Source organism: Salvelinus alpinus, chromosome 11 (genome assembly GCF_045679555.1).
Source record: "Salvelinus alpinus chromosome 11, SLU_Salpinus.1, whole genome shotgun sequence".
Classification (NCBI taxonomy): Eukaryota; Metazoa; Chordata; class Actinopteri; order Salmoniformes; family Salmonidae; genus Salvelinus; species Salvelinus alpinus.
In genome coordinates this window covers 8,592,675-8,618,218 of record NC_092096.1, presented here as the reverse complement: position 1 = coordinate 8,618,218, position 25,544 = coordinate 8,592,675, and the positions used below count along the sequence as shown (strand labels likewise).

The 25,544-nt window shown below is 43.3% G+C and overlaps 3 protein-coding genes and 1 long non-coding RNA gene across 7 annotated transcripts in view; 3 read left to right on the top strand and 1 right to left on the bottom strand.

Moving 5' to 3' along the window:
• Positions 1 to 25,544, bottom strand: part of LOC139533549 (beta-2-microglobulin-like) — a 296,734-nt gene that overhangs the window by 182,869 nt on the left and 88,321 nt on the right. The gene's annotated exons all lie outside the window — the stretch shown is intronic.
• The window catches only part of LOC139533552 (uncharacterized), a 277,349-nt gene that overhangs the window by 186,933 nt on the left and 64,872 nt on the right, over positions 1 to 25,544 (top strand). The gene's annotated exons all lie outside the window — the stretch shown is intronic.
• LOC139533536 (serine protease FAM111A-like) lies at positions 5,182 to 8,563 on the top strand. Its single transcript, XM_071331657.1, has 2 exons — positions 5,182 to 6,716; positions 6,918 to 8,563. The coding sequence occupies exon 2, from the start codon at positions 7,047 to 7,049 to the stop codon at positions 8,424 to 8,426; it is 1,380 nt and encodes a 459-aa protein (XP_071187758.1). The 5' UTR covers positions 5,182 to 6,716; positions 6,918 to 7,046; the 3' UTR covers positions 8,427 to 8,563.
• LOC139533539 (serine protease FAM111A-like) overlaps positions 11,620 to 25,544 on the top strand; it is a 75,915-nt gene continuing 61,990 nt past the window's right edge. The window contains exons 1-3 of one of the 2 annotated variants that reach the window (XM_071331662.1): positions 11,620 to 11,748; positions 16,931 to 16,974; positions 19,155 to 19,217. In XM_071331662.1, the coding sequence (XP_071187763.1) occupies positions 16,936 to 16,974; positions 19,155 to 19,217 (102 nt within the window). In that variant the 5' untranslated portion in view covers positions 11,620 to 11,748; positions 16,931 to 16,935. The remainder of the gene's footprint in view (positions 11,749 to 16,930; positions 16,975 to 19,154; positions 19,218 to 25,544) is intronic. The other variant, XM_071331663.1, reaches the window with a different exon arrangement.

The window sequence follows — 25,544 nt, the reverse complement described above, 5'->3', positions numbered from 1 at the left end:
CAGTTTATCAGTGAAGAGTAGCCTACACTGTACAGAACACAGTTTATCAGTGAAGAGTAGTCTACACTGTACAGAACACAGTTTATCAGTGAAGAGTAGTCTACACTGTACAGAACACAGTTTATCAGTGAAGAGTAGCCTACACTGCACAGAACACAGTTTATCAGTGAAGAGTAGTCTACACTGTACAGAACACAATTTATCAGTGAAGAGTAGCCTACACTGTACAGAACACAGTTTATCAGTGAAGAGTAGTCTACACTGTACAGAACACAGTTTATCAGTGAAGAGTAGCCTACACTATACAGAACACAGTTTATCAGTGAAGAGTAGTCTACACTGTACAGAACACAGTTTATCAGTGAAGAGTAGTCTACACTGTACAGAACACAGTTTATCAGTGAAGAGTAGCCTACACTATACAGAACACAGTTTATCAGTGAAGAGTAGTCTACACTGTACAGAACACAGTTTATCAGTGAAGGGTAGCCTACACTGTACAGAACACAGTTTATCAGTGAAGAGTAGTCTACACTGTACAGAACACAGTTTATCAGTGAAGAGTAGCCTACACTGCACAGAACACAGTTTATCAGTGAAGAGTAGTCTACACTGTACAGAACACAATTTATCAGTGAAGAGTAGCCTACACTGTACAGAACACAGTTTATCAGTGAAGAGTAGTCTACACTGTACAGAACACAGTTTATCAGTGAAGAGTAGCCTACACTGTACAGAACACAGTTTATCAGTGAAGAGTAGCCTACACTGTACAGAACACAGTTTATCAGTGAAGAGTAGTCTACACTGTACAGAACACAGTTTATCAGTGAAGAGTAGTCTACACTGTACAGAACACAGTTTATCAGTGGAGAGTAGTCTACACTGTACAGAACACAGTTTATCAGTGAAGAGTAGTCTACACTGTACAGGACACAGTTTATCAGTGAAGAGTAGTCTACACTGTACAGAACACAGTTTATCAGTGAAGAGTAGTCTACACTGTACAGGACACAGTTTATCAGTGAAGAGTAGTCTACACTGTACAGAACACAGTTTATCAGTGAAGAGTAGCCTACACTGTACAGAACACAGTTTATCAGTGAAGAGTAGCCTACACTGTACAGAACACAGTTTATCAGTGAAGAGTAGCCTACACTGTACAGAACACAGTTTATCAGTGAAGAGTAGCCTACACTGTACAGAACACAGTTTATCAGTGAAGAGTAGCCTACACTGTACAGAACACAGTTTATCAGTGAAGAGTAGCCTACACTGTACAGAACACAGTTTATCAGTGAAGAGTAGCCTACACTGTACAGAACAGTTTATCAGTGAAGAGTAGCCTACACTGTACAGAACACAGTTTATCAGTGAAGAGTAGTCTACACTGTACAGAACACAGTTTATCAGTGAAGAGTAGTCTACACTGTACAGAACACAGTTTATCAGTGAAGAGTAGTCTACACTGTACAGAACACAGTTTATCAGTGAAGAGTAGTCGACACTGTACAGAACAATGAATCAAAGGGAAGACATCAATTGCGTTTGTGACACAGGTAAAATCTATGGTCACGTGTGTGTTTCTTTTATTTAAGAGGAATATTTTAATTTCTGATTCATTCCGGGTATAACTTGAGTCCTCCCAGTGGTTTCCTATTGAAATGCATTTATACCTATTGTTGCCAGTAGTAGGAGGCAAATGGTACGTTGTGTCTTCACATCTGGTCACTTCTATGAACGAACTGCTGTAACTTCCTCATTCTTCTGAGAGAAGCCTAACGGGACAGACGCAAACGTTATCCTGCCGCATCTTGTCTCCTGTTTTACAGGTTGGTACTATGTATAAACACACAATGTCACATAATAGTAATTGGACGAGGTTGGCTAAATGTAGAAGAGTCTGTATACGAGTTGTGAAGTGTGTACCGGTTAATATAACCGAGTAGAACAAGGCTTAGTTTTCCGGACTGTAGGCTAGTTCTTGTGAAAGTGGGGAAGAGACTGGTGTCAAGTAGAAACACAATGTCGAGGGCTGGAAGTGAAATGGAAGTGAGTGAGGACGAGTTACGTGAAGTGGAAGGTGTAGTGAAGACCTCGGGAACCTGAGCCTCACATAAACGGACATGTTAAAGAAGAATCTGGGCCAGTAGGAGGGACATTTTTGGAGAGTAGATCCTGGCCTTTTTGGCGGGTCCATTTGTATTTTGGCGGGTTCATTTGTAGTTTCAGTGTGGGTGTAAAATGAGTTGAGTCCGTGAAGGTAATCTGTAGTGGGCTTGTGATGTGTACTTCCTCCGCCTTGGAGGGAGCTGGCGCTCAATATCACGCAACTCGGGACAAGATCGGTTGTTTGATTTGCTCTTAGGAACAGAGCGCCATTTTAAGGAGTGATTACCGGGGGAGCTGTAAATGTGAAGGAGAACCAGTTGAGGGGGAAGATTCCCGGTGTGTGATACTCTTCGTTTGGTGCAATGTAGTCAGGGTGGAGTGAATGGTGAGACAGAAGAGTCAGTAGCTCTATTCGGACGCGATAATATAACCATGATAATATGAAACAGGTTCAGGGATAAAAGTGGGTTTGATTAAATGTTCCAAAACAAAGAGGAAGAGAGAATACAAACTGTGGTCCCCATTCAAATCACTTTGGACCAATCATGACAAGTGAAAAATTGTGAGGTGAGAACGCATGTTATAATTGATTTGGTGTCATGTTTCTTTTTGTTCGAACTGCAAACTTTGTTTAGTTGAGTCCATGAATTCATGTTGAATCCTGTTGGTGGGGGGGATTTAAGTTAAGTCCATGAATTCATGTTGAATCCTGTTGGTGGGGGGGATTTAAGTTAAGTCCATGAATGATTGTTGAATCCTGTTGGGGGGGGGGGGGGGCTGTTAGTTGAGTCCATGAATTAATGTTGAATCCTGTTGGGGGGGGGCTGTTAGTTGAGTCCATGAATTAATGTTGAAACCTGCTGTTGTTCAGGATATGTCACGATCGTCAAAGGGACTGAGAGAGGACCAAGGCGCAGCGCGTGGAAAGTACATCTTCTTTTTATTTCAAGAAGGAAAAAACAAAACAACAAACAGAACAGACGACCGTGAAGCTATACAAACATAAGTGCTGACACAAAAAACACTTCGACATAGACAATTCCCCACAAACAACTAAAGCCTATGGTTGCCTTAAATATGGCTCCCAATCAGAGACAACAATAACCAGCTGTCTCTAATTGAGACCCAATTCAGGCAACCATAGACTTTCCTAGATACCTACACTCAAACATAGACACAGCTAGACTACTATACTAAACATAAACCCAACTACTCTAATAAACCCCCTAAACCTTACAACCACCCTAGACACTACAAAAAACACATACATTCCCCATGTCACACCCTGACCTAACTAAAATAATAAAGAAAACAAAGAATACTAATGCCAGGGCGTGACATAACCCCCCCCTTAAGGTGCGAACTCCGGGCGCACCAGCACATAGTCTAGGGGAGGGTCTGGGTGGGCGTCCGTCCACGGCGGCGGCTCCGGCACTGGTCGTGGTCCCCACCCCACCATAGTCACTACCCGCTTACGTAGCCTCCTCCAAATGACCACCCTCCACATTAACCCCACTGGATTAAGGGGCAGCACCGGACTAAGGGGCAGCACCGGACTAAGGGGCAGCACCGGACTAAGGGGCAGCACCGGGATAATTGCTGGCTGACGGATCTGGCTGCTCATGGCTGGCTGACGGATCTGGACGCTCATGGCTGGCTGACGGATCTGGATGCTCATGGCTGGCTGGCGGCTCTGGCAGATCCTGTCTGGTTGGCGGCTCTGGCAGATCCTGTCTGGTTGGCGGCTCTGGCAGATCCTGTCTGGTTGGCGGCTCTGGCAGATCCTGTCTGGTTGGCGGCTCTGGCAGATCCTGTCTGGTTGGCGGCTCTGGCAGATCCTGACTGACGAATGGCTCTAGCGGCTCCTGACTGACTAACGGCTCTGACGGCTCGGGACAGACGGGCGGCTCTAATGGCTCTGGACAGACGGATGGCTCAGACGGCACTGGGCAGACGGATGGCTCAGATGGCGCTGGGGAGACGGGTGGCTCAGATGGCGCTGGGGAGACGGATGGCTCAGATGGCGCTGGGGAGACGGATGGATCAGATGGCGCTGGGGAGACGGATGGCTCAGATGGCGCTGGGGAGACGGATGGCTCTGGCCGGATGAGGCGCACTGTAGGCCTGGTGCGTGGTGCCGGAACTGGAGGCACCGGGCTAAGGACACGCACCTTCAGGCTAGTGCGGGGAGAAGGAACAGGGCATACTGGACCCTGGGGACGCACATTTGGCCTAGTGCGTGGGGCCGGCACTGGTGGTACCGGACTGGGGACACGCACCATAGGACGAGTGCGTGGAGGAGGAACAGGGCTCTGGAGACACACTGGAAGCCTGTTGCGTGGTGTAGGCACTGGTGGAACTGGACTGGGGCGGGGAGGTGGCGCCGGAAATACCGGACCGTGCAGGCGTACTGGTTCCCTTGAACACCGAGCCTGCCCAACCTTACCTGGTTGAATGCTCCCCGTCGCCCGACCAGTGCGGGGAGGTGGAATAACCCGCACCGGGCTATGTAGGCGAACCGGGGACACCATTCGTAAGGCTGGTGCCATGTATGCCGGCCCGAGGAGACGCACTGGAGACCAGACGCGTTGAGCCGGCATCATAGCACCTGGCTCAATGCCCAATCTAGCCCTACCAGTGCGGGGAGGTGGAATAACCCGCACCGGGCTATGAACACGTACAGGAGACACCGTGAGCTCTACTGCGTAACACGGTGTTCGCCAGTACTCCCGCTCTCCACGGTTAGCCTGTGAAGTGGGCACAGGTCTCCTACCTGCCCTCGGCCCACTACCTCTAAGCCCCCTCCCCAAGAAATTTTTGGGGCTGACTCACAGGCTTCGTACCGCGCCGTCGTGCTGCCTCCATTCGCCGGTATCCCTCCTCGCACTGCGCCAGAGAATCCCAGGCGGGCTCCGGCACTCGCCCTGGGTCGATCGCCCACCTGTCGATCTCCTCCCACGTTGTGTAGTCCAGATTACGCTCCCATTGCCATTCCTCCTTGCGCTGCTCCTGTTGCCGCTTTTCACGCTGCTTGATCCCGCATTGGTGGGGAATTCTGTCACGATCGTCAAAGTGAGAGAGAACCAAGGCGCAGCGCGTGGAAAGTACATCTTCTTTTATTTAAAGAAGGAAAAAACAAAACAACAAACAGAACAGACGACCGTGAAGCTATACAAATACAAGTGCTGACACAAAAAACACTTCGACATAGACAATTCCCCACAAAACAGCTAAAGCCTATGGTTGCCTTAAATATGGCTCCCAATCAGAGACAACAATAACCAGCTGTCTCTAATTGAGACCCAATTCAGGCAACCATAGACTTTCCTAGATACCTACACTCAAACATAGACACAGCTAGACTACTATACTAAACATAAACCCAACTACTCTAATAAACCCCCTAAACCTACAACCACCCTAGACACTACAAAAAACACATACATTCCCCATGTCACACCCTGACCTAACTAAAATAATTAAGAAAACAAAGAATACTAAGGCCAGGGCGTGACAGGATAACTAATATTATAAATATGGCAGGATGTAATATGCCTGTTGTTGGTCTTGTGTTGTTGTTCAGGATTACTAATATTATAAATATGGCAGGATGTAATAGGCCTGTTTTTGGTATTGTGTTGTTGTTCAGGATTACTAATATTATAAATATGGCAGGATGTAATAGGCCTGTTGTTGGTCTTGTGTTGTTGTTCAGGATTACTAATATTATAAATATGGCAGGATGTAATAGGACTGTTGTTGGTATTGTGTTGTTGTTCAGGATTACTAATATTATAAATATGGCAGGATGTAATAGGCCTGTTATTGTGTATCTACAGCATAATCATTTTCTGTCTTTACTTAGAACGTCAAACTCCTGTTTATTCTTCAGTTCCAGTGATCCATCGTCAGAGTGATCCATCGCCATAGTGATCCATCGCCAGCGCGATCCATCGTCAGAGTGATCCATCGCCATAGTGATCCATCGCCAGAGTGATCCATCGTCAGAGTGATCCATCGCCATAGTGATCCATCGTCAGAGTGATCCATCGCCATAGTGATCCATCGTCAGAGTGATCCATCGCCAGAGTGATCCATCGTCAGAGTGATCCATCGTCAGAGTGATCCATCGTCAGAGTGATCCATCGTCAATGATCCATCGTCAGAGTGATCCATCGCCATAGTGATCCATCGTCAGAGTGATCCATCGCCAGAGTGATCCATCGCCAGAGTGATCCATCGCCAGAGTGATCCATCGTCAGAGTGATCCATCGTCAGAGTGATCCATCGTCAGAGTGATCCATCGTCAATGATCCATCGTCAGAGTGATCCATCGCCAGGGTGATCCATCGCCAGCGTGATCCATCGTCAGAGTGATCCATCGTCAGAGTGATCCATCGTCAGAGTGATCCATCGCCAGAGTGATCCATCGCCAGAGCGATCCATCGCCAGAGCGATCCATCGCCAGAGCGGTCCATCGCCAGAGCGGTCCATCGCCAGAGCGGTCCATCGTCAGAGCGATCCATCGTCAGAGCGATCCATCGTCAGATCAAATGGCTTCAAATAACAAAAAGATGAAAATGTCTGAACCTCATAATAACAAGGTCAGTATAATGTTAATAACACATTTCTAATCCATCATGAAGTATTTGTTTAGTATATTGATAATGACTAACTGGTTTTGATAAGCTTTAACATGCCTAAGAATCCTCGGAATATGTTATGGGGCACAATTTATTATAATTTAACCAGACAAACATAATATTTATAAAGATTAGTAACATTCTTTATAAATTCCTCCACAGGAAGAACACTGTCACCGATTCTCCTTTTCTAGCGGAGACACAGCCCTGATATATAAAGGGGAAATCACCTGTACCGAACCTGGCAACATAATAGAAGTTCTCAAAAGAAATTAGATCTTCTGTAAACTAATGAAAAAGGTGAAGGGGAGAGAAGTTGTCATTGTGAATGAAAAAGGGGCCATAGTGGAGCACTTTCCATGTTGCTTAATTAAGAAAGATGAGACCCTCGTTATATACACTTTCCCTAAAACTAAAACACCGGCCATAGATGGGAAAAGGGAACTTGAACAGGGAAAAGAACTTGCACAGGGAAAAGAGCAACAGCAAAAATCCACATTTGTCACTTCCTGTGTTGAGGTAACAGGTGGGAAAAATATCACAAGCAAGGAGATACTTAAACACCAAAAACGTAAGAATTTTAGCCCTCTGTGTATCTATGCAAAATCTGGGGATACAGTCAAGTCAGCTCTGGAAGCAGATGGGCGCTTCTCAGACATAGTGTTTGAAAAAACATGTACACTTTGTGAGGAACCCCAAAAACAAACAAATATTACTATGTCCACTGTAGTAAACAAGCTAGAAGATCGCAGATTTCAAATTATTCTAAAGGAACCGACAAACAGAAAGGTGCTTGGCACCACAAAATCAAAGATTTCTGACACAAGATTCAAATCTGAGGGTGACACCACACAACCCTCTCAGTCCAACCCAAGTTCAACATCAGAGGAGGGGCCCTCTCAGTCCAACCCAAGTTCAACATCAGAGGAGGGGCCCTCAGTGGGAAATATGACACAGAAGCGACAGGCAAATAAGAAACAAAAATACATTCCCATGCCAGATTCGAGGGAAATTCAGCAGATCTTATGCGACCAGTTTAAAGGTTTACTAGATCACATGAAGAGTAGGTATCCACAGGAGAAATCTGAGTCTGAAGTGATAGAGTTGATGAGGGAGGAATTTGGTAAGAAACCGGAGAGTTTTACTGAAGTGTACAGGTTAATAGAGCTGGCAGAAGTGACCACCTCAGTCTGTAAAGTCGAACACGAATTGATCGAAGGAACAGGTTTCCTGCTGTTCGATAACCTCATCCTGACAAATGGTCATTTGTTCAAGGATAAAGGTGTACTTCAGGGAAAGACACTGTTGGTTCCCACAACTGTCACGTTTAATTTTGACAACGCACTTGGATCAGGTCAGTGGAAGGTAAATGTTAAACCAGAAGTGGTTGCCCTCCAATATGGAGTTGATAGGTGGGGGCGTCAGGTTGACTATGCCATACTGGAGCTGAGTACCCCATTAAAAGGCAAGAAGTTTCCTCCAGGTCTCCTTCAGAAGTATGGCCCAGTCCCTCAGACAGGTGGGATCTACATCGTTGGCCATCCAGATGGAGGGATTAAAAAGATGGACTCCACGACCATAATAGAGGTGGAACAAAGAAATGCAGCTGAGATCAAACATTTAGGAGAAAACCAGCTCCATCATGATAATCAAAGAAAGCATTTTGGGTAATGAGTTGGACAAAGAGTTTTATGAGCAGATAATACAGGGCAAACTGGATGTGCTGACCTATAACACCTTCTGCTTTAATGGAGCCTCTGGGTCTCCGGTTATAAATCCCAGTCATTGTCAAGTAATTAATGGCATCCCAGTATATGGTTGCCAGGTGATTGCCATGCATACTGGTGGCTTTTCTTACAAATGTAAGGGAACTCATGAAACTCAGAGTGTGATTGAATATGCAATCCCTCTCAGGACCATTCTAGAAAACATATTGTTCTACTTGGTGGAGACAAACAATGTTCAAATGTTGTCAAGATTCACCAATGTTGCCATGAAAAACCCACATCTGTTTCAGCTCATTGCCTGTCTTATCATTGAGATGGTGGCCACATTGCAGCCTGAATACTCTGATATCCTTAAGGGAATATGGAACACAATATCACGAAGTCGTAAAAGAGATGAGATGCAGAAATTGATCATTGACATAAGTGCAGGTACATCAGGGATTGGATTGAGGTGCTGAACTGTGTTTTAACAGAAGTTGGGGTGGATCTGGCAGCAGATGTCACCTGTGAGTTGGGAAGCAGCTTTAGGCCATTTAAACCCCCCCCCCAAAAAAAATGCTTTTATTGTCACACACACCAGATATGTGCAGTGAAATGGGTTGTTTTACAGGGTCAGTCATAGTAGTACGGTGCCCTTGGAGCAAATTAGGTGCCTTGCTCAAGGGCACAGAGACAGATTTGTCACCTTGTCAGCTCTGGTATTTGAACCAGTAACCTTTCAGTTGCTAACCCAACACTCTTACCTCTAGGCTACCCGCCTTCCCCTTCGCTTATTTTCAACTGTAGACATCAGCTATAGAGGGATATGGTGATGTGCCAATATTATTTAGGAAAGCCACGGTATCACATATCATCGCTGTAGGGTGAAAACCTCTTATCTCCAAAACACACTTTTCAGGAAATTGAAAAATGACCATATTTTACTATTAACGAACATAACATTTTAAAACTACTGAAGATATCTTGTATACATTTTATTTGTCCTAGAGTCGTGAAATGTTCCACCTACATTGAGGATAGTTACTGCTTTCAATACATATAAAAAATGAAAATGGGGACTTGGGGTGGTCACAAGAAGGGAACAAACTTACTTGATGTGGTAGAAGGAAGAAGGAAGAATGGGAGTATAGACAGACTCAACCCACCACTACCAGCATTCCAGGAACCTCAGGAGTGTTTTTTTCCTTTAGCAGGCCATCCCTGGGATCAAATGGATCCGGGGGATTGACAAATCTGTTTGATATCAGAGGAGAATTTTATGGTTGATGGTGTGAGACTCTGGGTGAGTCTCAAAGGGGGGAATGATGGGGTCAAATTGGGGTCATGATAGGGGCTGCACCAAATGTTTGATGTATTATAATATTTGTTTATGCTTATGTTATATTAATAGATTTATAAGGTCTTAGACTACAGATTAACTATATATATATTCATTATAAGGTTTTAAAATTGTTCCACAGTATTTTCTAAGTCTCTACCTCTTATAAAGAAATGATCTGAGAAATGTGTGAAATTATTGTATGGGGTCTGTGAGAAAGCACTTCAAAGATAAACATAGAGCCCTGCAGGGGAGTAGAAGAGATAAGAAGCCAGTCAGACATACCTCTAGACATCCACTTGGGGTAGTGGACATTTACTGCTGAGGACTTAGAAAACACTGGAACTATTGTATCTCTTGCAAGTTTGTATAGCTGTGTATGCATGGGCTTGGTCTGAGGAGTAGCAGGTAATGACGTATGCAGTGACATCACAGGGGGCTGACTACAAGCATGATTAAAGCAACTTGGACTTTTCTTATAGGGCAGAACTCAGGAGAGACACTAGTTGTGTATGTGATGTTTGATCTTTGACTTCTGTCTAAAGCTGTATTTTGATTAAAATTGCAATGATTTATAAGTGCACATTTTGAGTGTTCCTTATTTGTTAAGTAAATAAAACGGAGCACAGAAAAACGGAACCAACACTTGCCTAGATAAATAAAGATAAAAAATGTTTTTTAAATCCCCAACAGATCACAGTTTATCAGTGAAGAGTAGTCTACACTGTACAGAACACAGTTTATCAGTGAAGAGTAGCCTACACTGTACAGAACACAGTTTATCAGTGAAGAGTAGTCTACACTGTACAGAACACAGTTTATCAGTGAAGAGTAGCCTACACTGTACAGAACACAGTTTATCAGTGAAGAGTAGTCTACACTGTACAGAACACAGTTTATCAGTGAAGAGTAGTCTACACTGTACAGAACACAGTTTATCAGTGAAGAGTAGTCTACACTGTACAGAACACAGTTTATCAGTGAAGAGTAGTCTACACTGTACAGAACACAGTTTATCAGTGAAGAGTAGCCTACACTGTACAGAACACAGTTTATCAGTGAAGAGTAGCCTACACTGTACAGAACACAGTTCATCAGTGAAGAGTAGTCTACACTGTACAGAACACAGTTTATCAGTGAAGAGTAGCCTACACTGTACAGAACACAGTTTATCAGTGAAGAGTAGCCTACACTGTACAGAACACAGTTTATCAGTGAAGAGTAGCCTACACTGTACAGAACACAGTTTATCATTGAAGAGTAGCCTACACTGTACAGAACACAGTTTATCAGTGAAGAGTAGTCGACACTGTACAGAACACAGTTTATCAGTGAAGAGTAGCCTACACTGTACAGAACACAGTTTATCATTGAAGAGTAGCCTACACTGTACAGAACACAGTTTATCAGTGAAGAGTAGCCTACACTGTACAGAACACAGTTTATCAGTGAAGAGTAGCCTACACTGTACAGAACACAGTTTATCAGTGAAGAGTAGCCTACACTGTACAGAACACAGTTTATCATTGAAGAGTAGCCTACACTGTACAGAACACAGTTTATCAGTGAAGAGTAGTCTACACTGTACAGAATACAGTTTATCAGTGAAGAGTAGTCGACACTGTACAAAACAATGAATCAAACGGAAGACATCAATTGCGTTTGTGACACAGGTAAAATCTCTGGTCACATTTGTGTTTTTCTTTTATTTAAGAGGAATATTTTAATTTCTGATTCATTCTGGGTATAACTTGAGTCCTCCCAGTGGTTTCCTGTTGAAATGCATTTATACCTATTGTTGCCAGTAGTAGGAGGCAAATGGTACGTTTTGTCTTCACATCTGGTCACTTCTATGAACGAACTGCTGGAACTTCCTCATTCTTCTGAGAGAAGCCTAACGGGACAGACGCAAACGTTATCCTGCCGCATCTTGTCTCCTGTTTTACAGGTTGGTACTATGTATAAACACATAATGTCACATAATAGTAATTGGACGAGGTTAGCTAAATGTAGACGGGTCTGTATACGAGTTGTGAAGTGTGTACTGGTTAATATAACCGAGTAGAACAAGGCTTAGTTTTCCGGACTGTAGGCTAGTTGTTGTGAAAGTGGGGGGGAGACTGGTGTCAAGTAGAAACACAATGTCGAGGGCTGGAAGTGAAATGGAAGTGAGTGAGGACGAGTTACGTGAAGTGGAAGGTGTAGTGAAGAGCTCGGGAACCTGAGCCTCACATAAACGGACATGTTAAAGAAGAATCTGGTCCAGTAGGAGGGACATTTTTGGAGAGTAGATCCTGGACTTTTTGGCGGGTCCATTTGTTTTTTGGCGGGTTCTTTTGTAGTTTCAGTGTGGGTGTAAAATGAGTTGAGTCCGTAAAGGTAATCTGTAGTGGGCTTGTGATGTGTACTTCTTCCGCCTTGGAGGGATCTGGCGCTCAATATCACGCAACTCGGGACAAGATCGGTTGTTTGATTTGCTCTTCGGAACAGAGCGCCGTTGAAAGGAGTGATTACCGGGGGAGCTGTAAATGTGAAGGAGAACCAGTTGAGGGGGAAGATTCCCGGTGTGTGATACTCGTCGTTTGGTGCGATGTAGTCAGGGTGGAGTGAATGGTGAGAGAAGAGTCAGTAGCTCTATTCAGACCAGATTAGTTTTACTGGGAGAGGTCAGGTAATGTAATGATGTGCTCCAGCACAAAACAGCACATCTGTAATTTTAGTCCCGTCCGAATCTGCCATGTCATACATTTGTACATGGCAGGAGAGCAGTGGTGGAAAAAATACCCAATTTTCATACTTGAGTAAAAGTAAAGATACCTTAATAGAAAATGACTCAAGTGAAAGTGAGAGTCACCCAGTAAAATACTACTTGAGTAAAAGTCTAAAAGTATTTGGTTTTAAATATACTTAAGTATCACAAGTAAAAGTATAAATCATTAAACATTTATTATATTAAGCAACGATTTTTATTATTATTATTCAGGGATAGTCAGGGGCACAGTTAAACACTCAGACATCATTTACAAACAAAGCATTTGTGTTTAGTGAGTCCACCAGATCAGAGGCAGTAGGGATGACCAGGGATGTTCTCTTGATGAGAATGTAAATGGGACCATTTTCCTGTCCTGCTAAGCATTCAAAATGTAACGAGTACTTTTACGTGTCAGGGAAAGTGTAAGGAGTAAAAAGTACCACGTTTTCTTTAGGAATGTAGTGAAGTAATTGTAAAAGTTGTCAAACATATAAATAGTAAAGTACAGATACCCCCAAAAAACGAGTAGTACTTAAAATTATTTATACTTCGGTACTTTACACCACCAGCTGCAAAGTCCTCTGATAATACTAGTCCCGTGCGAATCGGCATCCTTTTGAGAGAAATGTCTGACTTTGACAGGTGTTTTGTTGCTCACGGTTTGAGCAAGAAAACAACTGATTTGATGAATTGAACGAAGTGCTGGGCATGGCCTATGTATGACGAGCCTACATGTATTAACTTCCCCAGTGAATGATTTGGTTTACCTTATGTACGAATTAATTGAATATCGCCAAATGCATCATTACAAATATTGCGCCTATTTAATGCAAAACCCAGCACTTTAGTGAAAACCCAGCTCTTTCAGGTTGTGAAAATATAAACAAATATTAGGGACACACTCCCGCACCTAAAACGCTACCGCCAGGGCTGAGATTTACCATTGCATTAGGTTTGTTAAAATAGAGCCCTGAATGTCACATTAACGGTGCGTTCGTAAATTCACTCCGGCTATCTACTCCGATTTCAGAGCACTCTCATCCGAGTGTGTCAGAGAGCAGAATAACTGATGAATTTAATAAGAACGCTCAACAGCCGTTGAATATGGCCGGTGTCGGTAAACGTCGGCATAAAAAGCGTAGTTATTGTTGCCAACAGCACACTTACCGTCACCAACGCTCTGGATAACATGAAAACAGCCTTACCAGCTCTGCTAGGTTAAGTAAAATGATCAGAGGATGATGAGGTGTTCTCTCATTTGTTTCTGGAAGTAGCTAGCAAGCTAGCCATCGTTAGCCAGTTAGCCAGTTAGCTTGGGTGCTTGACTACCGTTGTGAGGTCAGAACGCTCAGATCAACGCTACTCCTCGACCAGAACGTCCAGTGTGAGCGAAACGCTCTGAATTTACGAACGGGCAATCTGACAACACTCTGAATATATGACTGGATAATCTGACAACACTCTGAATTTACGAACGGGCAATCTGACAACACTCTGAATTTACGAACGGGCAATCTGACAACACTCTGAATATATGACCGGATAATCTGACAATGCTCTGAATTTACCAACGCCCAGCGCGCACTCTGGCACTCCACATTGAATTTACGAACACACCCTGTGTTGTTACACAATAGTATGGAGGTAATAACACAAGTTAATCAATCCAAAACCTTTCAATAATTGACCACTTGTCTTTTGAACACACCTGTTGTACGGACTAGTAGGGTGGTAATAACACAAGTTAATCAATCCAAAACTTTTCAATAATTGACCACTTGTCTTTTGAACACACCTGTTGTACGGACTAGTAGGGTGGTAATAACACAAGTTTATCAATCATGTCTTCATAAGAGACCGTTTGGGTCACATTTGAGTAATCATTTGGCATTTTCACATATGACTGTCTACTCAACTAAATTGTAAAATGTAAAACAAGGTGATTTTCTAATTGTTATTATAATTATATCTCTCTCCATTACCTTCTATAGCCTGACCAACAAGACAGTTGCTTTATTAATTTACTACCATCTGGTTTAGACATGACCTTTCCAGAAGTTGAGGGTGGGGCAGGTATGTTACGCTCACTGCATGGGGGGGGGGGGCGTTTATACAGTACACTATACACACCACCGGTCAAATGTTTTAGAACACCTGCTCATTCAAGGGGTTTTCTTTATTTTGACTATTTTCTACATTGTAGAATAATGCAAAGCTGTCATCAAGGCAAACATAAAAAAATAAAAAATTAAACTAGGCTAGTCAGTTAAGAACAAATTCTTAATTACAATGACGGCTTAACCCGGATGACGCTGGGCCTAACTCGGATGACGCTGGTCCTAACCCGAATGACGCTGGGCCTAACCCGGATGACGCTGGGCCTAACCCGGATGACGCTGGGCCTAACTCGGATGACGCTGGTCCTAACCCGAATGACGCTGGGCCTAACTCGGATGACGCTGGGCCTAACCCGGATGACGGTGGGCCTAACCCGGATGGCGCTGGGCCTAACCCGGATGACGGTAACCCGGATGGCGCTGGGCCTAACCCGGATGACGCTGGGCCTAACCCGGATGACGGTAACCCGGATGGCGCTGGGCCTAACCCGGATGGCGCTGGGCCTAACCCGGATGACGGTAACCCGGATGGCGCTGGGCCTAACCCGGATGACGCTGGGCCTAACCCGGATGGTGCTGGGCCTAACCCGGATGACGCTGGGCCTAACCCGGATGACGCTGGGCCTAACCCGGATGACGCTGGGCCTAACCCGGATGACGCTGGGCCTAACCCGGATGACGCTGGGCCTAACCCGGATGGCGCTGGGCCTAACCCGGATGGCGCTGGGCCTAACCCGGATGACGGTAACCCGGATGACGCTGGGCCTAACCCGGATGACGCTGGGCCAATTGTGAATGCTAGAATTACAATGACGGTTGGTCTTGTTATTGTTCATGTCTTTACATCAGGTCATTATATTAATACAATTACAATGAGTTGATACATGTACAGGGTGGAAATTATATTTCACAAAATGTTCTGAAACAAAGGGGAAGAGTATCCGTATCTAAAATGTGGTCCCCCTCCAAATCACATTTGATCTATCATAACTAGTCTACTCTTATAGTGAGAACCCATGTTATAATTGATATGTGATTGTGTTTCTTTTTGTTCACGCCGTAAACTTTGTTCTGTTGAGTCCATTAAATGATGTTCAATTCATTGAACCACTCCTAGTTTGTTGCCAGCCTGATCCACCATCCTAACCGCTGAAACGAGAGCACAAAGTCAAAGGAGTCCTCGGTACGAGCACAAGACGTTGAAAATACACCTTTTAGGTTGAAAAGACGTCTCTTAACCAATCACTGGGCTTCCTCTTCTTCAAACACCAAGACAGTATCATCATCATAAACCACAACAGCAGAACATCAGTGGTCCGTACATCAGGGGAACACAACAGTAGAACATCAGTGGCCTGTACATCAGGGGAACACAACAGCAGAACATCAGTGATCTGTACATCAGGGGAACACAACAGCAGTACATCAGTGGTCTGTACATCAGGGGAACACAACAGTAGAACATCAGTGGTCTGTACATCAGGGAAACACAACAGTAGAACATCAGTGGTCTGTACATCAGGGGAACACAACAGTAGAACATCAGTGGTCTGTACATCAGGGGAACACAACAGTAGAACATCAGTGGTCTGTACATCAGGGGAACACAACAGCAGTACATCAGTGATCTGTACATCAGGGGAACACAACAGTAGTACATCAGTGATCTGTACATCAGGGGAACACAACAGTAGAACATCAGTGGCCTGTACATCAGGGGAACACAACAGCAGTGTTTCTTTTGTTGAGCATCGACACACTATCCTAGAGAGTTACCAATGAAAGCTGTAGTTGCTAACAACAAAAGTTGAGATTGACTTTAGTGAAGAAACACCAGAATCAGAATTAGAACAATGAAGTTTGATGAAAGTAAAGTCTCAAGTCTTTGGCATTGTGTTGATGCTAGTCCCACTAAGATAGCATCACAGACCTCTGTTAATCAATCAATTCCTTTTTTGAATTAATTGTTTTTACTTGTGTCTGCCAGTCACTTCTAATTGGAGAATAAATAAACCTACAAGCTGTAGGATACTATACAATCACAACTTACTTTGCAACTAGTTGGAGTCAACTTAACTCATTGAGCGCCATTGGAGCTGGCAATACAGTAGGCTTGTTGTGTCTATTTTACAAGCCAAAGACAGAAGAAAGGTACTGGTGTATCTTGCAGTATTTTGCTCTTTATTAAAAACCCTGCAACCTACCTGTTATTGTCAACCATAAATTATCAAATAATATTTTTTTGAATAATGATTTCACAGGTCCAATGGCAGCCATGGTGAAATCTGAGCCTCTTGACAGCAATGTAAGTTAATACATGTATTTGTGAAAAATAAGTAATTTTTTGTTTTAGTTGCAATCTATGCATGCCTTTTGATGGGTCACATAATAAAAGCATCATATTTACTATTTTTGATCAAATTAAAGTTGTTGTTCAGGATGCCTGATATGAATGACAACTAGCACTAGGCTACCTGCCACCCCAAACATGACCAAAAGTATGTGGACACTGCTCATCGAACATCTCATTCCAAAATCATTGGCATTAATATGGAGTTGGTCCCCCCTTTGCTGCTATAACAGCCTCCACTCTTCTGGGAAGGCTTTCCAAAAGATGTTGGAACATTGCTGCTATAACAGCCTCCACTCTTCTGGGAAGGCTTTCCCAAAGATGTTGGAACATTTCTGCTATAACAGCCTCCACTCTTCTGGGAAGGCTTTCCACTAGATGTTGGAACATTGCTGCTATAACAGCCTCCACTCTTCTGGGAAGGCTTTCCATTAGATGTTGGAACACTGCTGCTGTAACAGCCTCCACTCTTCTAGTGGAAAGCCTTCCCAGATGTTGGAACATTGCTGCAGGGGGGACTTGCTTCCATTCAGCCACAAGAGCATTAGTGAGGTTGGGCGCTGATGTTGGGCGGTTAGGCCTGGCTCGCAGTCAGCGTTCCAATTCATCCCAAAGGTGTTCGATGGGGTTGAGGTCAGGGCTCTGTGCAAGCCAGTCAAGTTCTTCCACACCGACCTCAACAAACAATTTCTGTATGTACCAAGCTTTGTGCACGGAGGCATAGTCATGCTGAAACAGGAAAGGACCTTCCCTAAACTGTTGCCACAAAAGTTGGAAGCACAGAATTGTCTAGAATGTCATTGTATGCTATAGCGTTAAGATTTCTCTTCACTAGCCCGAACCATGACAAACAGCCCCAGACCATTATTCTTAACACGTTTAGGTAAGACCCAGATGCAGACGATGTAGAAGTAACAAGATTTTATTACAACAACAGGGGCAGGCAAACAACAGGTCAAAGCAGGCAGGGGTCAATAATCCAGAGAGGGTGTAAAGGGTCCAGAACGGCGGGTAGTCTCAGGGTCAGTAATCCAGAACGGGGGGGGTACAAAACGGCAGTCAGGGTCAGGGCAGGCAGAACGGTCAAAACCGGGAAGGACTAGAATAGAGGAGCAGGAAAACAGACAGGAGCAGGGAAACAAACGCTGGTAGGTTTGACAAACTAAACAAACTGGCAACAGACAAACAGAGAACACAGGTATAAATCCACAGGGGATAATGGGGAAGATGGGCTACACCTAGAGGGGGGTGGAGACAATCACAAACACAGGTGAAACAGATCAGGGTGTGACAATTCTTCCTCCACCAAACTTTACAGTTGGCACTATGCATTCGGGCAGGTAGCATTCTCCTTGCATCTGGCAAACCCAGATTTGTCTGTCGGACTGCCAGATGGTGAAGCGTGATTCATCACTCCAAAGAACGCCTTTCCACTGCTCCAGAGTCCAATGGCGGCGAGCTTTACACCACTCCAGCCAACGCTTGGCATTGCACATGGTGATCTTAGGCTTGTGTGTGGCTGTTCGGCCATAGAAACCCATTTCATGAAGCTCCCGACGAACAGTTCTTGAGCTGATGTTGCTTGCAGAGGCAGTTTGGAACTCGGTAGTGAGTGTTGCAACCGAGGACAGACAATTTTTGCGTGCTTTTATGTGTTCCGTTCTGTGAGCTTGTGTGGCCTACCACTTCGCAGCTGAGCCGTTGTTGCTCCTAGATGTTTCCATTTCACAATAACAGTACTTAGTTGACCGGGGAAGCTCTAGCAGGGCAGAAATTTTGACGAACTGACTTGTTGTGAAGGTGACATCCTATGACAGTGCCACGTTGAAAGTCACTGAGCTTTTCAGTATGGGCCATTCTACTGTCAATGTTTGTCCATGGCGATTGAATGGCTGTTTGCTCAATTTTATACACCTGTCAGTAACAGGTGTGGCTGAAATAGCCGAAACCACTAATTTGAAGGGGTGTCCACATATTGTGGTGTGTATGTGTATGTAGAAGGGTTGTCCAGATCCTTTTGGTCATGTAGTGTATGTGTATCCATATTATCATGATAAACATGGTATTTCATATTCTGAAAGTCCATATTGTATTTTCTTTAGAACCTTCAAACTTCTGTTATTTTTCTCTTCCAGAGTGATTCATCGCCAGATCAAAAGAGGAAGAAGATGAAGATGGCTGAGCCTAATGATAGCATGGTCAGTATAATGTTTATAAAGATGGAGATAACTGAGCCTAATGATAGCATGGTCAGTATAATGTTTATAAAGATGGAGATAACTGAGCCTAATGATAGCATGGTCAGTATAATGTTTATAAAGATGGAGATAACTGAGCCTAATGATAGCATGGTCAGTATGTTTATAAAGATGGAGATAACTGAGCCTAATGATAGCATGGTCAGTATAATGTTTATAAAGATGGAGATAACTGAGCCTAATGATAGCATGGTCAGTATAATGTTTATAACACATGCATTTGTAATCAACCATGAAGTATTGGTTTGATCAACATTTGTTTTGTTTTCAGTTTTCATAATAAAAGTAACAGATAATTATTTATTAAATGAGAGAAATGTATATTTTGTGGATAAAAGCTTCTGCTAAATGGCATATATTATGAAAGCACATGCTATATTGATATGCATGAGCTGGAAACATACAGAGCTTTCAGAAAGTATTCATACCCCTTGACTTATTCCACATGTTGTTGTATTACAGCCTGAATTCAAAATGGATAAAATTGTTTGTTTTTTCTCACCCATCTAAACACAGTACCCCATAATGACAAAGTGAAGACAAGTTTTTTGAAAAAATGTACAAATGGATTGAAAATATAATACTGAAATATTTAATTCATTTAATATTTAAGTATTCACACCCCTTTGCTATGACACTCCAAATTGAGCTCAGGTGCATCCAATTTCCTTTGATTATCCTTGAGATCACTACAACTTGATTGGAGTCCACCTGTGGCCAATTAAATTGTTTAGACTTGATTAAGAAAGAAACACACGTCTATAAGGTCCCACAGTTCACAGTGCATGTCAGAGCAGAAACTAAACCATGAAGTCCAAGGAACTGTCCGTAGATCTCCAAGATAGAATTGTAATGAGGCATATATCTGGGGAGAACAAGTATTTGAAACACTGCCGATTTTGCAGGTTTTCCTACTTACAAAGCATGTAGAGGTCTGTAATTTTTTATCATAGGTACACTTCAACTGTGAGAGACGGAATCTAAAACAAAAATCCAGAAAATCACATTGTATGATTTTTAAGTAATTAATTTGCATTTTATTGCATGACATAAGTATTTGATCACCTACCAACCAGTAAGAATTCCTGCTCTCACAGACCTGTTAGTTGTTCTTTAAGAAGCCCTCCTGTTCTCCACTCATTACCTGTATTAACTGCACCTGTTTGAACTCGTTACCTGTATAAAAGACACCTGTCCACACACTCAATCAAACAGACTCCAACCGCTCCACAATGGCCAAGACCAGAGAGCTGTGTAAGGGCATCAGGGATAAAATTGTAGACCTGCACAAGGCTGGGATGGGCTACAGGACAATAGGCAAGCAGCTTGATGAGAAGGCAACAACTGTTGGCGCAATTATTAGAAAATGGAAGAAGTTCAAGATGACGGTCAATCACCCTCGGTCTGGGGCTCCATGCAAGATCTCACCTCGTGGGGCATCAATGATCATCAGGAAGGTGAGGGATCAGCCCAGAACTACACGGCAGGACCTGGTCAATGACCTGAAGAGAGCTGGGACCACAGTCTCAAAGAAAACCATTAGTAACACACTACGCCGTCATGGATTAAAATCCTGCAGCGCACGCAAGGTCCGCCTGCTCAAGCCAGCGCATGTCCAGGCCCGTCTGAAGTTTGCCAATGGCCATCTGGATGATCTAGAGGAGGAATGGGAGAAGGTCATGTGGTCTGATGAGACAGAAATAGAGCTTTTTGGTCTAAACTCCACTCGCCGTGTTTGGAGGAAGAAGAAGGATGAGTACAACCCCAAGAACACCATCCCAACCGTGAAGCATGGAGGTGGAAACATCATTCTTTGGGGATGCTTTTCTGCAAAGGGAACAGGACGACTGCACCGTATTGAGGGGAGGATGGATGGGGCCATGTATCGCGAGATCTTGGCCAACAACCTCCTTCCCTCAGTAAGAACATTGAAGATGGGTCGTTTTCTGGATTTTTGTTTTAGATTCCGTCTCTCACAGTTGAAGTGTACCTATGATAAGAATTACAGACCTCTACATGCTTTGTAAGTAGGAAAACCTGCAAAATCGGCAGTGTATCAAATACTTGTTCTCCTCACTGTATCTGGGGAAGGGTATAAAATCATTTCTAGAATGTTGAAAGTTTCCAAGAGCACTGCGGTCTCCATCATTAGTAAATGGAAAACATATGGAAGTAAAACAAACTGAGCAACCGGGCAAGAAGGACCTTAGTCAGGGAGGTGACCAAGAACCCAATGACCACTCTGACAGAAATACAGAGTTCCTTGGCTGAGATGGGAGAACCTGCCAGAAGGACAACAGTCTCTACAGCACCAATCTGGGCTTTATGGGAGAGTGGCCAGACGGAAGCCACTCCTGAGAAAAAGGCACTGGATAGCAAGCCTGGAGTTTGCCAAAAGGCACGTGACAGCAGGCCTGGAGTTTGCCAAAAGGCACGTGACAGCAGGCCTGGAGTTTGCCAAAAGGCACATGAAAGACTCTGAGATCATAAGGCAAAAGATTCTGTGGTCTGAGACAAACATTTTACTCTTTGGCCTGATGAGTACCTGCTTCAGAGTGTAAATGACCTTAAACTGGGGTGAAGATTTACGTTCTAGTAGGACAATGACCCCAAGCATACAGCCAACGCTGTAAGCAACGCTGGAATGACTTGAATGTTAAAGTCATTGAGTGGCCCTGCCACAGCCCAGACTTGAATCCCATTGAAAATTGGTGGAAAGACTTGAAGATTTGCTGTTCACCACTGCCCCCCATCTAATTTAACAGAGCTTGAGAAAATCTGCAAGGGAGAATGGGAGACAATTCCCAAATCCAGAATTGCAAAGCTGATACAGGCATATCCAAGATGACTCAAAGCTGTAATATACACCAAAGTTTCTTCTACAAAGTATTTAATCAGGGGTGTGAATACTCATATAAATGAGATTTCTGTATTTCATTTTCAATACATTTGTATAAATGTCTAAAAACATGTTTTCACTTTGTCATTTTGGGCTATTGTGTGTAGATGGTTGAGAAAAAAACATCAAACGAATCCATTTTGAATTCAGGCTGTAACACAACAAAATGTGGAATTAGTCAACAGGTATGAATAGAATACTTTCTGAAGGCTCTGTAGCTCTAAATGATTCCACCATGAGTAGGAAGATACAACTCTCTAGCAGGAAGTAGAGCCATACAAATAGTATGTACAGTTGAAGTCGGAAGTTCACCTACACCTTAGCCAAATACATTTAAACTCAATTTTTCACAATTCCTGACATTTAATCCTAGTAAAAATGCCCTGTCTTAGGTCAGTTAGGATCACCAATTTATTTTAAGAATGTAAAATGTCAGAATAATAGTAGAGAGAATTAGTTCTTTCAGCTTTTATTTCTTTCACCCCATTCCCAGTGGGTCAGAAGTTTACATACACTCAATTAGTATTTGGTAGCATTGCCTTTAAATTAGTTAACTTGGGTCAAACGTTTCGGGTAGCCTTCCACAAGGTTCCCACAATAAGTTAAGTGAATTTTGTCCGATTCCTCCTGACAGAGCTGGTGTAACTGAGTCAAGGTTGTAGGCCTCCTTGCTCGCACACGATTTTCAGTTCTGCCCACAAATGTTCTATGGGATTGAGGTCAGAGCTTTGTGATGGCCACTCCAATACCTTGACTTTGTTGTCCTTAAGCCATTTTGCCACAACTTTGGAAGTATGCTTGGGGTCATTGTCCATTTGGAAGACCCATTTGCGACCAAGTTTAACTTCCTTACTGATGTCTTGAGATATTGCTTCAATATATCCACATAATTTTCCCTCCTCATGATGCCATCTATTTTGTGAAGTGCACCTGTCCCTCCTGCAACAAAGCACCCCCACAACATGATGCTGCCACCCCCGTGCGTCATGGTTGGGATGGTGTTCTTCGGCTTGCAAGCCTCCCCCTTTTTCCTCTAAACATAACGATGGTCATTATGGTCAAACAGTTCTATTTTTGTTTCATCAGACCAGAGGACATTTCTCCAAAAAGTATGATCTTTGTCCCCATTGTCATGACGTTGCCCTCTTTGGGTACAGTGAGCACCATCCCCCTCCCTCTGCACCACCCCCCCCCCCCCCTCTCTCTCTCTCCTACACCCAGGCTGCTGTGGTCTCAGGTCGTAAATTCCTGGAGGAGATCCTTCCTCATGGCCAGACAGTATAGAGAGAGAGAGTGAGTTTCATAGAGAGAACAAAGGAATTTCTTCCACAGCACAGAACGTGAGAACTGATCAATATTCATGTTCTGGAGAATGTATACACGGTAGGGGAAGAATCCAGCTACGAACTGTTCCATTTGGTACAATTTTGTGAAACTCATGAGAGACAAAACAGCCACATTACCATAACCCTGTTTATACCAGAGTCTCAGTTATGAGGTTTTCATCTAATTGTTGTATAAATTCATGAGTAAAGATGAAACTATTTGTGAAATTATGTAATGTGATTTTAGACTGTTTAATGAAGGAAACTCCAATTCCCTTTGGAGTTTAACTTCTTGACTCACAGATCCCGTTACCGGGATCATTTATCAACAACAACCGCTAAACTGCAGAGCGCCAAATTAAAAAAATATATATATATATTTATAATCATGAAATCACAAGTGAAATATACCAAAACACAGCTTAGCTTGTTGTTAATCCACCTATCGTGTCAGATTTTGAAAATATGCTTTACAGCGAAAGCAATCCAAGCGTTTGTGAGTTTATCAATCACTAGACAAAACAGTAAGAACAGCTAGCCGCAAATTAGCTTGGTCACGAAAGTCAGAAAAGCAATAAAATGAATCGCTTACCTTTGATAATCTTCGGATGTTTGTACTCACGAGACTCCCAGTTACACAATAAATGTTATTTTTGTTCGGTAAAGATTAGTTTTATAACCAAAAACCGCCATTTGGTTTGCGCGTTATGTTCAGAAAACCACAGGCTTGTTCCGGTCCTGAAGGGCAGACGAAAATTCCAAAAAGTATCCGTAATGTTCGTAGAAACATGTCAAACGTTTTTTTTAATCAATCCTCATGTTGTTTTTAACATACATAATCGATAATATTTCAAACGGACGGTAAACTATTCAATACTACAGAGAAAGAAAATGTCGAGCTACAACTCTCCCGCGCATGAACTAATCGAAGGACACCTGACGCGTTTTGATAAATTTCGCTCATTTTCAAAATAAAAGCCTGAAACTATGTCTAAAACCTGGTCACAGCCTGAGGAAGCCATTGGAAAAGGAATCTGGTTGATACCCCTTTAAATGGGGGAGGGGCAGGCAATGAAACAGGGATTTTTCCAAATAAAAGGCACTTCCGGGTTGGATTTCCTCAGGTTTTTGCCTGCAAAATCAGTTCTGTTAAACTCACAGACAATATTTTGACAGTTTTGGAAACTTTGGAGTGTTTTCTATCCTAATCTGTAAATTAAATGCATATTCTACGATCTGGGCCTGAGAAATAGTCTGTTAACCTTGGGAACGTTATTTTTCCAAACATAAAACTTCTGCCTCCTAGCTGAAAGAAGTTAACTAAATCAGAGGACCGACCCATGAGCACAGGCAGGATCTGGCGTCATGGGACAGCCCCTTTCTGCTCTTCCAAATAAAACCCCCACCTGGGTTTTCTATCACCAGACCCAGCTTACCTCAATTATGAGAGGGCTAAGGGTTGAGACGAGACCAGTACCTCTATCACAGAGGGAAATAGGGTTTGAGTAGATTGCTGAATCTTTTAAACATCCCACATGGTTAAACTCTTAGACTATTGATACCGACAGAATAAGAACAAATCTTTGATACTAATTACTAGTCTGCAGCTAGAAATTCGGTATCATTGAACGTGAAGACCGACAACCGCCGAAACATCTATTCTATAACAACATTGCTGAATGTTACTCTGAACTAGCCATTCTAACCACGGCAGAGAGGGCGGCAGAGAGGGCGGACAAACTCACCAACAGAAACTAACCTTCCAACAGCGATCAAGACGACACACTGAGCGTAAATTTATATATTGATTGCAATTATTCCCGAATGAGTGAGCGTTCATGTGCAAAGGATTAGCATTTCAATCAATATAATTATCAATTTTGTAGTGTCTCTTATCTTTCGCGCCCTTCTCAGTCCCTTTGTCTAACAAGCTGCCATGCCGGTTTAGCCCACTAGGGCACATTCCCTTGTAACCATATCTACTTGTTTGTTTGTGCATTTCTGTGATGATTTAGTTAGTTCATAAATAAATGATTTAAGACA